Here is a 15,911-nt window from a genome sequence, read left to right as displayed (position 1 = left end):
CAGAGTGTGGTCCACTTCACATTGTCAAAAACTTTCTCTAACTCTACAAATGCTAGAAAAATAGGTTTGCTTTTCTTCAACATATCTTTTAGGTGCTACTGACAAAGGATTTAAAATTGATTCAGTATTTCTAGACTTACACAAAGCTTTTGACACTGCACCACACAAGCAGCTTGTAGTGAAATTGCGTGCTTATAGAATATCGTCTCAGTTATGTGACGGAATTCGTGACTTCCTGTCAGAGAGGTCACAGTTCGTAGTAACTGATGGAAAGGCATCAAGTAAAATAGAAGTGATTTCTGACATTCCCCGAGGTAGTGTTATAAGTCCTCTGCTATTCCATATATATATAAACGATATAGGAGGCGATCTGAGCAGCCATCTTAGGTTGTTTGCAGATGATGCTGTCATTTATTGTCTAGTAAAGTCATCAGACTATCAACATAAATTGCAAAACAGTTTAGGAAATATATCCGTATCGTGCAAAAATTGGCAATCAACCCTAAATAATGAAAAGTGTGAGGTCATCCACATGGGTGCTAAAAGGAATCTGTTGAACATAGTTTAAATGATAAATCAGTCAAATCTAAAGGCCGTAAATTCAACTGAATACCTAGAAACTACAATTATGAACAACTTAAATTGGAAAGAACACACAGAAAATGTTGTGGGAAAGGCAAAGAAAGACTGTGTTTTATAAACAGAATACTTAGAAGATGTAACAGATCTACTTAAGAGACTGCCTGCACTATACTTGTCCATCCTCTTTTAGAGTACTGTGGCGATGTGGGATCCTTACAAGACAGGATTAATGGAGTACACAGAGAAAGTTCTAAGAAGGGCAGCACATTTTGTATTATCATGAAATAGGGGACAGAGGGTCACTGAAATGATACAGGATTTGGGGTGGATATAATTAAAACAAAGGCGTTTTTCGTTTCAGCAGAATCTTCTAACGAAATTTCAATCACCAACTTTCCCCTCCGAATGAAAAAATATTTTGTTGATGTTGACCTAGGCTACATTGGGAGAAATGGCTATCATAATAAAATAAGGGAAAACATAGCTCAGATGGAAAGATATAGGAGTTCGTTTCTTCCACGCACTGTGTGAGATTACAATTATAGAGAATTATTGTGAAGATGGTTCGATGAACCTCTGCCAGATACTTAACTGTCAGTATTACCTGGTGTATTGCTACATTTCTCAAACACTGAACTCATCTCTGCCAATTTTGGACTCTTATCAGCTTTTTCCACTCTTCTGTAAACAATTCAGGTAAATATTTTGAAACCATGACTTATTAGACTGATGGTTCAGTAGTATTCATACCTGTCATGAATTTGAATTATTACATTCTTCCTGATGTCTGAAGGTACTTTGCCTGTCTTGTATCTTGTAAACTGGGTAGGATAATTTTGTCATGGTTGGCTCTCCCGAGGATCTCAATTATACCTTGTTTTCACTCACATCTTCAAGTGCTCTGTCAATTTCTTCGCACAGTATCGTATCTCATATCCTATCTTCATCTACTTCTTCTTCTCATTGTATAATATTGCCCTCAGATGTGTTCTCCTTTATGAAGGTGCTCCTAAATATTTGTTCTAACGTTCAGCTTTCCCTTCTTTGTTTAGTACTGGCTGGCCAAATGAGTTCTTGATATTCTGTTTTCCCAACAGGTCTCTCTAATTTTCCTACAAGTAGCATCAATCCTTCCCTCTAGTTATGTATCCTTCTACAGCCCTGCATTTTTCCCCTACCCTTTCCTGCTTAGACATTTTGCTCTTTCTCTCAGTTTCGTGTCTGTATTCCCTTCTGCCTGCTTCATTTGTTGCCTTCTTCTTTTCATCAGTTTATACTGGGCCTTGTCTGTTTACTTATGTGACCTCCTGCTACCTTCCTTATTTCATCTCTTAAAGCTACTCATTTGTTTTCTGTTCCATTCCTTACTTCTTTCAGCCCAATACTGCATATCAATCCCTCTCAAACACTCAACAACTTCTGTTTCCTTGAATTTTTCCAGGTCTCATTTCCTTAAATTCCTACCTTTTCACAATTTCTTCAGTTTCAGTTTGCAATTCACAATCAATAAATTCTGTTCACAGTACACCATAGCCACTGCAAAAGTCACATTTTAAAATGTGATCTCAAAATCACTGTCTTAGCATTACATAATCAATTTGAAACCTTCCAGTGTCCCTAGGTCTCCTTCAAGTATACAACCATCTTTCATGATTCTTATAGCAAATGTTAACAATGATTAAATTGTGCTTTGTGCAGAATTCTACCAGGTGGCTTGCTCTTACATTCTGTTCCCCCAGCCCATGCTTCCCTCCTATTTTTCCCTCTCTTCATTTCCCCACCCTTCACAATGAAGTTTTCACCTCCTTCAAGTCTCTGAGTAGCTTCCTTTATCTCACCATACATTCCTTCAATCTCTTCATCACCTGCAGAGCTATTTGGCATATCAACTTTTATGGGTGTTGCCTTCACTTCTATCTTGGCCATGATAATGCATTCACTATGCTGTTCATAGTAGGATATCATATTCCTATTTTCTTATTCATTATTAAGCTTACTACTGCATTACCCCTATCTGATTCTGTGCTGATAACAAGTTACAACTTATCCACTTTCTTTTTTTTTAAATTATCTAACATACCTATCAGATTTACGGATCTAACATTCTGTATTCTGAAAAGTATAATTATAGTCTTGTTTTTCCCGATGATGACATGCTCCTGAGGAGGCCCCAACCAGAGATTCAAAGGAGTGACTATTTTACCTTTGGAATATTTTACTCAAGAGGACGCTTTCATCATTAAGCCATACGGCAGAGCTGTTTGCCCTGCTTTCAGATGTTTATATTACCAGCGCAGCAACAACATGTTGATTAATGTTATATGGCCAGAGCAGTCAGTCATCCCGCAGCCATTGAGAAGGCTGTTGCCTCTCTTCAGGAACCACGGGTTAGTCTGGCCTCTCCTCGTAACATGGCTATCTGTATCATTGAGGCACACAAACCACCTCACATCAGCAAGGTCCATGGTTCATTAGGGGGAGGTGACCACGCAGCATGTATGGCTCTGAAGTAGTCAAATACGTAGCTTTCTGTGGTGTCACCACCAGACACCACACTTTCTAGGTGGTAGCCTTTAAATCGGCCGCGGTCCGTTAGTATAAGTCGGACCCGCGTGTCGCCACTGTCAGTGATTGCAGACCGAGCGCCGCCACACGGCAGGTCTAGAGAGACATCCTAGCACTCGCCCCAGTTGTACAGACGACTTTGCTAGTGATGCTACACTGACAAATACGCTCTCATTTGCTGAGACGATAGTTAGCATAGCCTTCAGCTACGTCATTTGCTATGACCTAGCAAGGCGCCATTACCAGTTTATATTGAGATTGTAATTATATATCATCAAGAGCGATGTTCTCCAATTATGGATTAAAGTTAAGTATTCCAGAAGCTATGTACTATTTTTGGCTACTATAATTACTTTACCTTGTTCCAGACCTCACGCCAGTCTGCGTGAGCTTAAACGCGTGCATTTCGGCCTCCTCTAGCAACGCGGTGTTTGCTCTTCTGCCAACACATCACTTTCATGCTTTCTTGAAAGCTACATATTTTCAAGTATATAAAGTTGTCTGTTTGTCAACATTGCTTCAGTTAACTATTCCAGCAATGATGTAGTGAACTTCTATCATGAATGTTGCCAGTATTTTCTGATTATTTCTACAAAAATAAGAACGAAGTCATTTTATGGTTAACCTACCCTCCCTCTCATACCCCCCCCCCCTCTCTCTCTCTCTCTCTCTCTCTCTCTCTCTCTCTCTCTCTCTCTCTCACACACACACACACACACACACACACACAGTCAGTCACTGTCTGACAGATATTAAGTTAGAGACCACCATTAACAAAAGCTACTTTTACATCCTCAGAAATTTAGCCCAAAGTTTATAGATAATAAACAGAAATTCATAGCTTACCACAAGCACCCAATATGGTTCTGGTTTAAATGTTTGGATTTCATCATGCCTCTGAACACAGAATCCTAATGTAGGTGTTTGGCAAGGACCATAGGAAATAGTAGAAGCATCTAGGTCACCATACTTTCCCTGTGAAAAACAAAAACATAAAAATATCCAATTTGTCATAAACAAATAGTAAATACTACTGTGCCCTAACAAAATCCAATGCAGTGAAAATATATAGGCAATGAACACAAATGACATGTTCTGCCCTACTCTTTATAACTAGAACACAGTTGATGATCACTTAGGCAGGTGATAATACAGAGAGCAGTGAAACAAACAGGCAGTTCCTGAGGTCCATAACAGTAGACCCCATAAAGTGACTGGCTAGCCAGAAACAAAGTCCAGAGCATAACAAAAGCCATCATAAGCACGCAAACAGTCCAGGGAACAATCCAAATCAAAAACATAATACAGGCTATGTCAAACACTATACTAACCTATGGTATGTGTCTAAGGCTTCAATGAACTAGTGAGACGAACTGGCAACTTCAGAGTGGCAATATGTACAGGCACTCTCATGCCAGTGGACAGTCCCATGTGATATGCTTCCACCTGCAGCGGTACATCATGCAGGAGCAAGCTGTGGCCAGAGTATATACCCCAAGTATCTCTGGCCTGTCCTCCATATCAAGAGTTGGGCTAGGTGGGGAATCCAAATCACTGTCAGATACTGAATATCCCCCGTGTCAGAAATTGCTTGTCCTGAGCTGACTTCATCATGGAAGGGGACAGAGATGTAGAAACCCCAAAAAAGGCTGCCGCAGTAATTTCTCAACATGATCGATCAGTTCTGTGGTGCAGGGGAGTGGGTGCCAGCCACGTTGGCAATGGCGATGATAGTTCAGCCTCCACAGGCACACTTCTTTAGTTTGAAAATGTTTCCACACAGATAATTACGAGGTTACAGGGTCACTGGTGTTAGTGAGAGCTGGAACTGGTTTAGAGGTTTGACTTGGCTTCCATCACTCATCATTGTCAACCCTCTGTTGATGTGTGATGTGTAACACAAGGGTGGAGGCTTCAGCACTAATAGGCAGGCTATTAAGCAGCCTTGGCCTGGGCTTTGTTGCTCAGCCGATAGCCGAGGGGGATGAGGGGTGGGGCTTGTACGTATCATTGCAGTCAGAGCCAATTTCAATGCATGATTAGATGCTCCTGGCTGGCCACAGCCTCAAATATTTGCCACCCACTACTGCTGACACCTACATCTTGGGTCCACCCAGCGTCCCAGCTGGAAGTGTGAGCCCAAAGTGGGAGCCCATGGGTAATGTATGTGGGTGGTGTGTCCACTGAGTCAGGCATTCAGGCATAGCAGAGGTCTGAGCAACCTTCATTCATAGGGGATGAGCCCATTATGTGGCAAGGAATCCTGTGAGTGCTTCCCAAGAATCAGCTGCCGTCGTTACCTAGTGCAACTGCCGTCGTTACCTATTACATCTGTGTTTTGAAGGTCCTGATCATCTGCTCAGCTTCTGAATTGGACAAGAGACGGAAAGGTGTAGTGGTCAGGTGCTCCAAACTGCTGCACTGAAAAAAATTGTGAAATGCAGATGCTGTTAACTACGAACTGTTGTGAAAACCAGGTTCGGAGGTACCCCCTCTATTGCAAATGTAATGGAGAGGGCACAGATGGTAACTGCTGCGGGGGTCGTAGCCAACCTTGCCCCATATGGGAAGTCAGAGAGGGTATCAACAACTAGCAATTGCACTGCACTTGGACGTGATCCAGAGAAACCAACATGCACTCTTTGCCAGGGTTAGTCAGGGTGTGGCCAAGGACTGAGAAATTGTGCAGGAGCAGATTGACTGTAGGTGCACACGAGGCAGTTCTAGATGTTATATTGTAGGGTTGCATCAACAACAGGCCAGTACATGGGGTGTCCCACTATTACCTTCATTCAGCACATTCCCCAATGTGCAGAGTGGAGGAGCTTCAGTATGCATGGTGGAGCATGGTAGAAACTACCACACGGCATTGAGAATCATCCATAGCTAACAATATGACACCATCAGTGACAAAAGCCTGTATCATTATGAAAAACAGGTGGGCCACGCATGGTCAGTGCCCTTAGGCAAGTGCTCTGGCCAACCCTGCCATGCAGCAGACAACACTCTGCAGAGCAGCGCAATAGGTCGTTTTTGTTGCTACCATAAACAGGAATTCGTCAAGGGTGTGACGCTGATTTGCATTTAAGACAACACTGTAGTGTCGGTAGCTGGACCGACACCGTGATGTGGATTGCTGAAAATCAGTGCTAGACTAAAGCTGTAGCCGATAGTGCACGCACGGCAATAAGCATACGGGCGTGAAGTCTGGAACATAAAAACTTATGAATGAATAAGAAGAAAAGTATGTAGATGCTTTTTACTTAACTTTTATTTATTCCTTGGAATACATCTCTCTTGAATACTCGAAGCTATAGGCACTGATACAAATCGCTCCTTGCTAGTTCGTTGCCATTAACTTAGCTGATGGCTATTCTGTCTCTCGGCTAATGAGAGAGAAAGGCTTCATACAACTGGGCGATAGCTAGGTTCGCGTACAACTGGGCGGTAGCTTGGTTCTCGTACAACTGGGGTCGAGTCCACTCTCGTATCACGAGACCTGCCTTGGTGGTGGCGCTAGGTCTGCGATCACAGTGGCGACACGCGGGTCCGACATGTACTACATGGACCGCGGCCGATTTAAACTACCACCTAGCAAGTGTGGTGTCTGGCGGTGACACCACAAACACAATACTTTATGCTTGTCAAACTCTACATCTGGGCCTCACTGCATGTCACTGCATTTGAGTACTGCATGATAGGTCAATGACAGATAACATAGGTGTAGTAATTTCGGAACAATGTCCACTGTTGCAGCCACTGAGCCATATTGTCAGGAAGTTTTGAATGGGTACCAAGTAGCAAAATGATGGGCTTGTGACTGGTGATCAGATGAAACTCTGTATCACAGAGATATAGGTGAAACTTCTTGATGAATATGATTGCCGACACCTATTCCTCAATTTGCAAATAATTTCTCTGTGTCATATTTCATGTTTTTGATGCAAAAGCAATGGGCTGTTCTGTGCCACTGACATATCTGTGGGACACCACTGTACCTAAGTCATAAACCACTACAGCAGTGGCAAGTGTTAAGTGTCTGCCTGTATGGAATATTGCTAAACAATGGGCTGACCTGAGGCAGTTTTTAATTTGCAAGGAAGTTTCCTGACATGGTGCTGACTGCAAAGGAATGCCTGTAGTTCTTTGAGGTTCTTGGGACATGTTATATTAGTGATTCATGTTGGTATGAGCCCTTCTTTACCTAATATACAGCCCAGGTACTTTACACTTGGCTCCAAGAAACTACATTTGTCAAGCCAACAACAAAAACCACGGGTTTCAAGCCTCTCAAACAAAATCTGTAGAACATACAGGTGCTGCTCCACATGGGCCCAGTAATTAATGTGCCACCTAAGTAAATAAAACCAATGGAAATACCTTTAATGAGCTGTTCAAAGTATCTGAAATATCATGGAAGTGCCTGCAACCCCTAATGACAAATGGCATGAACTGTTTTGTCCGGTCATCTACAGGTAACTGAAAGCAGGCATCAGTGAGAGCTCTCTCTGGAAAACAATGGCTCCCAACCAATTTAATCAACAATTCCTCCAGCCTAGCAACTGGATGCAGGTCAACATTTGTTTTTGTTTGTGCATTAACAATATACCACAAATTGTATGTTATCCATTTGATTTATCAGCTATGACCCCAGGCATTGCCCACCGGCTAAACATTACCAGTGATATTACTCCCATACTTTGCAGTCCATGTCATTCGATTTTAACTCAACTGTGCATGCCGAAAGACACTGGATGCGCTCAAAGATCTTAGGCAATGCTGATTGCTTTGAGGATACATGGGCTTGGAAACCTGTTGAACAACCTACATTAGGTTCAAACAACTGCTTATATTGCACATATAACTATGTTCATGAAAGGGGCATGAAAGGGAAGCAGTGGTTGGGAAAGGAGTGAGACAGGGTTGTAGCCTCTCCCCGATGTTATTCAATCTGTATATTGAGCAAGCAGTAAAGGAAACAAAACAAAAATTCGGAGTAGGTATTAAAATTCATGGAGAAGAAGTAAAAACTTTGAGGTTCGCCGATGACATTGTAATTCTGTCAGAGACAGCAAAGGACTTGGAAGAGCAGTTGAACGGAATGGACAGTGTATTGAAAGGAGGATATAAGATGAACATCAACAAAAGCAAAACGAGGATAATGGAATGTAGTCAAATTAAATCGGGTGATGCTGAGGGAATTAGATTAGGAAATGAGACACTTAAAGTAGTAAAGGAGTTTTGCTATTTAGGGAGTAAAATAACTGATGATGGTCGAAGTAGAGAAGATATAAAATGTAGACTGGCAATGGCAAGGAAATCGTTTCTGAAGAAGAGAAATTTGTTAACATCGAGTATAGATTTAAGTGTCAGGAAGTCGTTTCTGAAAGTATTTGTATGGAGTGTAGCCATGTATGGAAGTGAAACATGGACGATAACTAGTATGGACAAGAAGAGAATAGAAGCTTTCGAAATGTGGTGCTACAGAAGAATGCTGAAGATAAGGTGGGTAGATCACATAATTAATGAGGAGGTATTGAATAGGATTGGGGAGAAGAGAAGTTTGTGGCACAACTTGACTAGAAGAAGGGATCGGTTGGTAGGACATGTTTTGAGGCATCAAGGGATCACAAATTTAGCATTGGAGGGCAGCATGGAGGGTAAAAATCGTAGAGGGAGACCAAGAGATGAATACACTAAGCAGATTCAGAAGGATGTAGGTTGCAGTAGGTACTGGGAGATGAAGAAGCTTGCACAGGATAGAGTAGCATGGAGAGCTCCATCAAACCAGTCTCAGGACTGAAGACCACAACAACAACAACTAGGTTCAAACAGTTGCTTGTATTTCAAAAGCATCTATGCCACAAATTTTAGGTGTTGTCCAAGTGTTGACTAATAGCAGGATTGTCAAGCTACATTGTTATACTTCGCGTGGATTGTGATCAGACCCCACAACAAAATCAATTGTCTATTTTATGCCACCACTCTGTACTGACGGCACTGCAGCTGCAGGAAGCCGATGTGCCAACACATACCCACATTAATCAGATACATGGCTGTGCCTGTGAACAACTGCAAATCTGATACTGATCCATTAACTCCCAGCTGCAACATGAGCTTCTGCATCCTATCTAGTACCATTATAGGAACTGGCCAGATAAAGTGCAGCACACTGAGAGCCTTTGTTGCCATACACTGGCTGAGGCAGACACTAGGTGCCCTGGTTTGCAGCATGCAAAACAGGTGATGTCACGGAAATGGCAATGACAATTATGCTGTGAGCCACACACTGGACATGATTCGATAGCACAGACTTTTCTGGGACTCTTCGACAATCCTGGGGAGAAATCTGTTGTTGGAGCTTCCACTCAATTTGGGACATGCAGATGGCAAATAAAGCTATTACTTCATGAGTTTTGGAAATTTTTTGCCCATTGTTCAGGAATGGGTCAGATGACTAAAGCCTTCACACTAACTGCTCTGTCAGGAGAGACATGTATAATGACATCATGGATTAATAATTCTGCACTTGATGTGGCACACTATTTACAGTAAAAATCAGACTTGCATACCAAGCCTTAAAAGTCGACAGCCCACGTGGCATAGGACTGCATACACGCTTAACATATTTATTAAATTTGAGCCAAACTGCAACTATGTGGGTTTGGTGACCGTAACAGTCATTCAGCAACCTACAAACATCAGAAACACTACTGGGGTCCGATAGTGCCATACTTTCTGCACCTTCATACACTATATTACTTTACGACCATAATGGTGCATGCTAATGTTCTGGGTGAATTAAGTAACTTGCTTGACAGTGAAGTACAAAATGATATAAACAGGCCTCCCAACTCACATTTGCCTCATCAAAGCAAATGAGTGGTGGAGTGAGAGATGAAGATACAGCAGCAGATTACTGTTGGTTTTGCAGTAGTTGTAACAGCAATTTCTCCTGTCACTTTTGCAATTTCCACGACTGTTCATGCCACTGCTGCTGTCGCTGTTGCTGCTACTGAAATTCCCACTGCTTTTCTTTCGGTTGCTGTTGCTGCAGGTGTTGTTGCTGTTGCAGCTGCAATTACTGTTGTCACAACTTTACAAACTCAGGATCCATGCTCCACTGAAATAGTTGCATGGACATAAAAGTCCTAGTTGCCACTATTCACTCCTATGCTGCATAGTTAGAACACAGTTTATGATCACTCACACTGGCGGCAATGCAAATAATGGTTAAATAAATGAGTGGTTCCTGAGGTTGATGGCATCAGAGTCCACGAACTGAGCAGGTAGCCAGAAACGAATTTCAGTCATAAGCTAACCACAAAGTCCAGGGAACAATCCAAATCAAAAATGTAACACAGCCAAAGTCAACCATCCTACCAACCTATGGCACATACCTCGATGAACTACTGAGACTAAATGGCAACTATGAGGCCACAGTATTTAAAGGGCACATTTGCAAGTGCAGCGGCCCCTCATTTGGGAGCGAGCTGCAGCCAGAGTCCATGGCCCGAGTATCTCTGAACTGTCTTCCACATCAATACTTGGCCTGGGCAGGGAATTTGAATCACTGCCTGATAATAAGTAGCCTACTATCTTCCACAAGATTTTCATTTTTCAGTGAAATTTCCAAACACAAAGATGATTAAATTAAAGGAATAGCTTTAATATATAGTTGAGTTATTAATTCCTTACGAAGACTAAAATTCTTGATTACAATTTAGAAACAAAAAATCATTGGACGAAACTCAAAACGTGCATCTTTACTGTGAAACAGATATCAGATACACTGAAAGCTAGATGTTTCTTTCAATTTAAACTACTGTCCTGAAGAGTATAAAGCCAAAATATTAATTTTCAGGAATGAAAGCATTTTGAAGCGGATTTCAAATTTTTTTTTAACAAATATCAAGAAAAGTATCCACCAGAGCTGAAAGTAGAGAAATATGCTCATACATACAAACAAGTATAATAAATAAGAAAACTTCTTAATTATGGTAACAACTAACAAGAGAACAAAGATGAGGCAGTTTAGAACATTCGTCAGACTTCAGTGGCCAGAGACAGTGGTCGCGCGCACGCGGGTGTGTGTGTGTGTGTGTGTGTGTGTGTGTGTGTGTGTGTGTGTGTGTGTGTGTTTTCAACTTTGGAAGAAGGTCTTTTATTGGAGTTATTACAACCTGGATTTTCCATTGTTCATCAAAAATAAAAGCTACACAGAACAATACACACACAAATTAAATTTTAAAATCTGGAAACAAATAGATTGTTTATCGCATCACTTCAAAAAAAAAAAAATCAGAAAAGATTCTACAATTTGTCATAGTTGTGTTATGGTCTTCTGTCCAAAAACTGGCTTCATGATGTAACTCTCCACACTATCCTATCCTGAGCAAGTCTCTCCATCTCATATCTCAGTGCAACTGCTGCAACTTGCATCCATTTGGACCTCTTTCTGAATTATAGGTTCCAAGGATTGTCATTTTTGTCTCTGTCACTTCATGACAGTTCAGAATAAAGATATGATTACATTATCCTGAACATAAAGTAACTGAAGTGAAATTTATACAGGTAATGGTCGAAATTATTTTGTAAAGAAAAACTATGGAAGAATACAGCATTATAAAGAAATAGGCAATATTGTTTACATAGGAGTGAAATCAATCTAATGTGTACAGTAGCAAAAGAAGTGAGCAGAAAAGAGAAAACATAAATAAAAACACGGAAAAGTTGAAGCACACAAAAAGTTCACATGAAAGATATGTAGTGAATAGGGGTTAAACTGTCACAGTACCCTGAGATATGCCGGATGCTACCTCTGATTCTGATAAAGTCTCCTGCTAAGAATGATATACTGACTTCTGTTTGCTAGGAAAACTTCAGACCGATTGTGCATGTGTTCCAGTATTCTGTCAGTCTGTATTCTGTTCATTAGGCAATGGTGTGAAACAAATGCTGTTTCCTGTTACATGTCACTGTGCTCCACAAATCAGTCCACAATAGGTAAGTGGTTGCTTTTCCCTTATTTTATGTATTGCTCCATACAGGAATATCAACTGCTGTTACTTATTAGATTCTGGAATTCAAGAAACATGGCATCAACCTGAGTACTGTGTCATGCCTTCTGGATCTCATTAATGAACAAAGCAAGTTGGGTTTCACACAATCTGTGCTTGTGGGAATCATGTTTGGCACATGGAAAGGAATTATTTGGTCTTCATGGCAATCATCAAATGTGACTACAATAAAATTTTCACAATTCCTTGAAAAATTTAAGTCAAGGAGATAGGTCTATTGAGCTTCCTTCTATCATCATGTCTCCCTCTCTGGGGGACACCAACTTCACAAAGCACTGTCCGTGCAGGTGGAGAGGTTTGTGTACCCATGTGAAGCTGAGGGCTATGCCGAAGGTGGAGGACCTACTGCCGGAAAGGCCTCAGCCGATGGATCAGACTAAGACTGTCCCATTGTCCCTATCCACTCCTGTCCTACCCAACTCCACGACCCAACCCAAGGTGTGATGCAATCTGTGCCATGGGGTGCAAGGCACATGCGAAGATGTGTCGCAAATGGAGAGTCAGGGATACCAGGCAACCTCCCTGAGTAAGTATCCTTACACCGAGCGGTGTATTGGTGGTGTGGACCTTGTAGATCCCCAAACCTTGTGGGACCAATATGGACACGACTAAAGAAAACAAAGAAAAACAAACTGAGGGGCAAATTGAGACCTCAAATATCCAAACATCGGGGTCAGTACCAATGGAAGGCATTCCCACTACTGAATCAGGGTCTAGACCTGAGCCAGAAGTGGCAACTGTAACCAAGAAGCTAGACCAGATTAAGATCAAAGGCTTGTCTGGGACCCAGAGGAGGAAACTACTCAGGGATCAGAGGAAAAAGGAAGGGAAAGAATGGCTTCCTAAGACAAGTGGAAGGAATTAAAGGGATTGAACCTAAGACCCCCCAGGAAGAAACTATCTCAGGTTGAAGGGGATACGCAGACCCCCACTGCGTCAAAGACAGGTAGCAAGCGGATAAGGGAGGAATCAAAGACTCCCTCCTCCCTGGATAAGCAAGTCCAGAAAAAACCGAGGCAAGAAACAGGGAAACAGACCTATAATACTGCAGTCTCGGTTTTTAGGATGGCAGTTATCCAGGGAGGCTATCCACTGGTGGCCACCACTTCGCAGCAGGAGAAACTAGTACAGATGGCCCTCTTTGAAAAGATTTGGAGGAGGGGGATGCTGGCCCAGGAACCAAATTCAGGACGGTCTATCTAGATCGTGGTGCCCTAATTTTTGTCTGTGAGGGGGTGCACATGGTGAAATGGCTCAAGGACAAGGTGCCCATGATACCCCCATGGGAAGAAGCAAAGCTGCTGGTTAAGACGGCAGCGAAGCTTCTTAAGAGCGCAAAGATATCAATATTGGTACCAAAGATTCTTAAGGAAGTCTCTCCTAAGACTCTATTCAGGAAAATAGGGGACCAGAACCCAAAGTCTCAACAGAAGATTGGAGAGTGATCCACCAGAAGGTTGCACCAGAAGGACGAACCCTGGTAGTGGACGGAGAGAAGTCCTTGAAGGCGATGAGTGAGCAGGACCTGAAATTGTTTTTAGGGTTCTCGCAGGTTACCGTCAGGGTTCTCAAAGACGGCAGCAAGCTGGAGACTCGAGATGCTGCAGATTAATCTGCAGAACAGTAAAGGAGCCTCTGCTGTCCTGAGTTGCTGCCTGGAGAGGCAGGAAGTGGATGTGGTCCTGATACAAGAACCCTATTTCTTTAAAGGGGGTGTATCGGGCCTCGGTGGCACTCGAGGTAAGCTGATTTATGCTAGAAATCTAAGAAACTCCAGAACATTCATCTATGCAAGAAATGGAATTTCTATCATGCCAATGATGGATTTCTGCTCTATGGATGTAATGACCATTAAAATGCAGCAGTGTGAGATATCACAAGTGAAATTGTTTTGGCCTCAGCATACCTTCCTTACGAAGACAGCTCACCTCCTGGTAGAGACTTGCCGTCAGCAATGTGACCAACTGCTGGTGGGATGCGACGCCAATGCCCACAACCTAGCGTAGGGCAGCAAGGACACCAACAGTAGAGATGAGTACCTTCTTGAATTTCTTTTAGCTAACAACTTAGAGGGCCTAAATAGGTGCAATGAACCTACATTCAGGAATAGCAGAAGGGAAGAAGTAATTGACATAACCTTTAGTTCCATGATGATGGGCAGATATGTCAAACAGTGGCATGTGGTGTTAGAGCCATCTTCATGGGACACATGTACTTTAAATTCAAGGTTGAAATGGGAATCAGACAGACTAAAATCTACAGGAATTCCAGGAAAACAGACTGGGAGACATATAGGAGAACCCTTGATTTAGGCTTATCGGAAATTAAAACCATAATAAGGAATCCAGTAGAATTTGAAGAAATAGCAGAGGCTGTTACCTCTGCCATAGTGACCACATATCAGGACAACTGCACAATCACCAAGCAGTGCACAAATAGGAGTGTGCCTTGGTGGAATAACAACTTGGAAATGCCAAGAAAATAGGTACAGAGACTGTTTAATGTTGCAAGATGTAAAGGACAATGGGCTGAATATTGTGAGGTCCTTGTCAACTACAATCTTGCAATCAGACAAGCAAAGGAGGCATCCTGGAAGACATTCTGTGAGGAAGTGGAGAGCACAGCTGCACAAGCCAGACTTCACATGATACTGGAGTACCAACCAATCCAGGAGGTACGTTGAGGAAGGAGGATGGGGCATATACAAAGACAGCACATGAGATGCTGGAACTGCTCCTCAAAACTCACTTTCCTCAATATGCTCTGCCTGACAACAAAGACCAGAATGTGATCCAGAAGAGACATCGGTTCTCAGGCACTCGAAGAGAGGAATGGGAATCGGCCAAGGAGTGTGTGAACTTTAATAAAATCCAATGGACGGTGGGAACATTCCAACCGTTCAAGTCACCTGGCCCAGATGGAATTTTTCCAGCTCTCCTGCAACAGGCAGGAGAGAAGCTCATAAGAGTCCTATGCAGGCTATTCAGGGTTAGCCTAGCAGTAGGAATCATTCCAAATGATTGGAGGGCAGTGAAGGTTGTCTTCATCCCAAAGCTGGGGAGAACTGATCATACCAAGGCTAAGGATATGAGACCAATCAGTCTGTCCTCCTCCATTCTCAAAATGTTGGAAAAACTGGTTAATGTATACGTTGGGAAGAGGAGGCTAAGTAGGGCTCCTCTACATTCAAACCAACACGCATATCAACCAGGTAAATCATGTGAGACAGCTCTCCACCAACTCATTGGGAAGGTGGAGAAAGCACTTCACTTCCAAGAAATAGCCCTCTGCATCTTCCTGGATATCGATGGGGCCTTCAGTAACATAACCTTCGATTCCATGGTAAGGGCAGCAAAGGTGCCTGACCTGGGGACCACTATATGCAGGTGAACCAGGGCCATGCTTAGTGGAAGGAAGGTGGAGGATACCATGATGAATGAAAAGATGGTAATTAACACCACTAGAGGCAGCCCACAAGGAGAAGTTCTGTCCCCTCTATCGTGGAATCTAGTGGTGAACGAACTCATTGAGGAATTTAATTCCAGACAATGTTCCTGCCAAGGATATGCAAATGACCTTGTCATAGAAATACTTGGCAAATTTACTGACACAGTTAGAAATATGGCACAGGAAGGTTTGGACATCGTGCACAATTGGTGTGTTAAACAGGATCTGAGGGTTAAT

The 15,911-nt window shown here is 42.4% G+C and overlaps 1 protein-coding gene across 1 annotated transcript in view; it reads right to left on the bottom strand.

Annotated features, from left to right (window-relative positions):
• Nucleotides 1-15,911, bottom strand: part of LOC126412473 (DNA topoisomerase 3-beta-1) — a 127,817-nt gene that overhangs the window by 86,341 nt on the left and 25,565 nt on the right. The window contains exon 5 of the mRNA XM_050082085.1: nucleotides 3,994-4,122. Coding sequence (XP_049938042.1) covers nucleotides 3,994-4,122 — 129 coding nt within the window. The remainder of the gene's footprint in view (nucleotides 1-3,993; nucleotides 4,123-15,911) is intronic.

The sequence above is a fragment of the Schistocerca serialis genome, chromosome 7, assembly GCF_023864345.2.
Source record: "Schistocerca serialis cubense isolate TAMUIC-IGC-003099 chromosome 7, iqSchSeri2.2, whole genome shotgun sequence".
Lineage (NCBI taxonomy): Eukaryota > Metazoa > Arthropoda > Insecta > Orthoptera > Acrididae > Schistocerca > Schistocerca serialis.
Note: the sequence above shows the minus strand (reverse complement) of the source record. Positions and strands in the feature narration are given on the sequence as shown.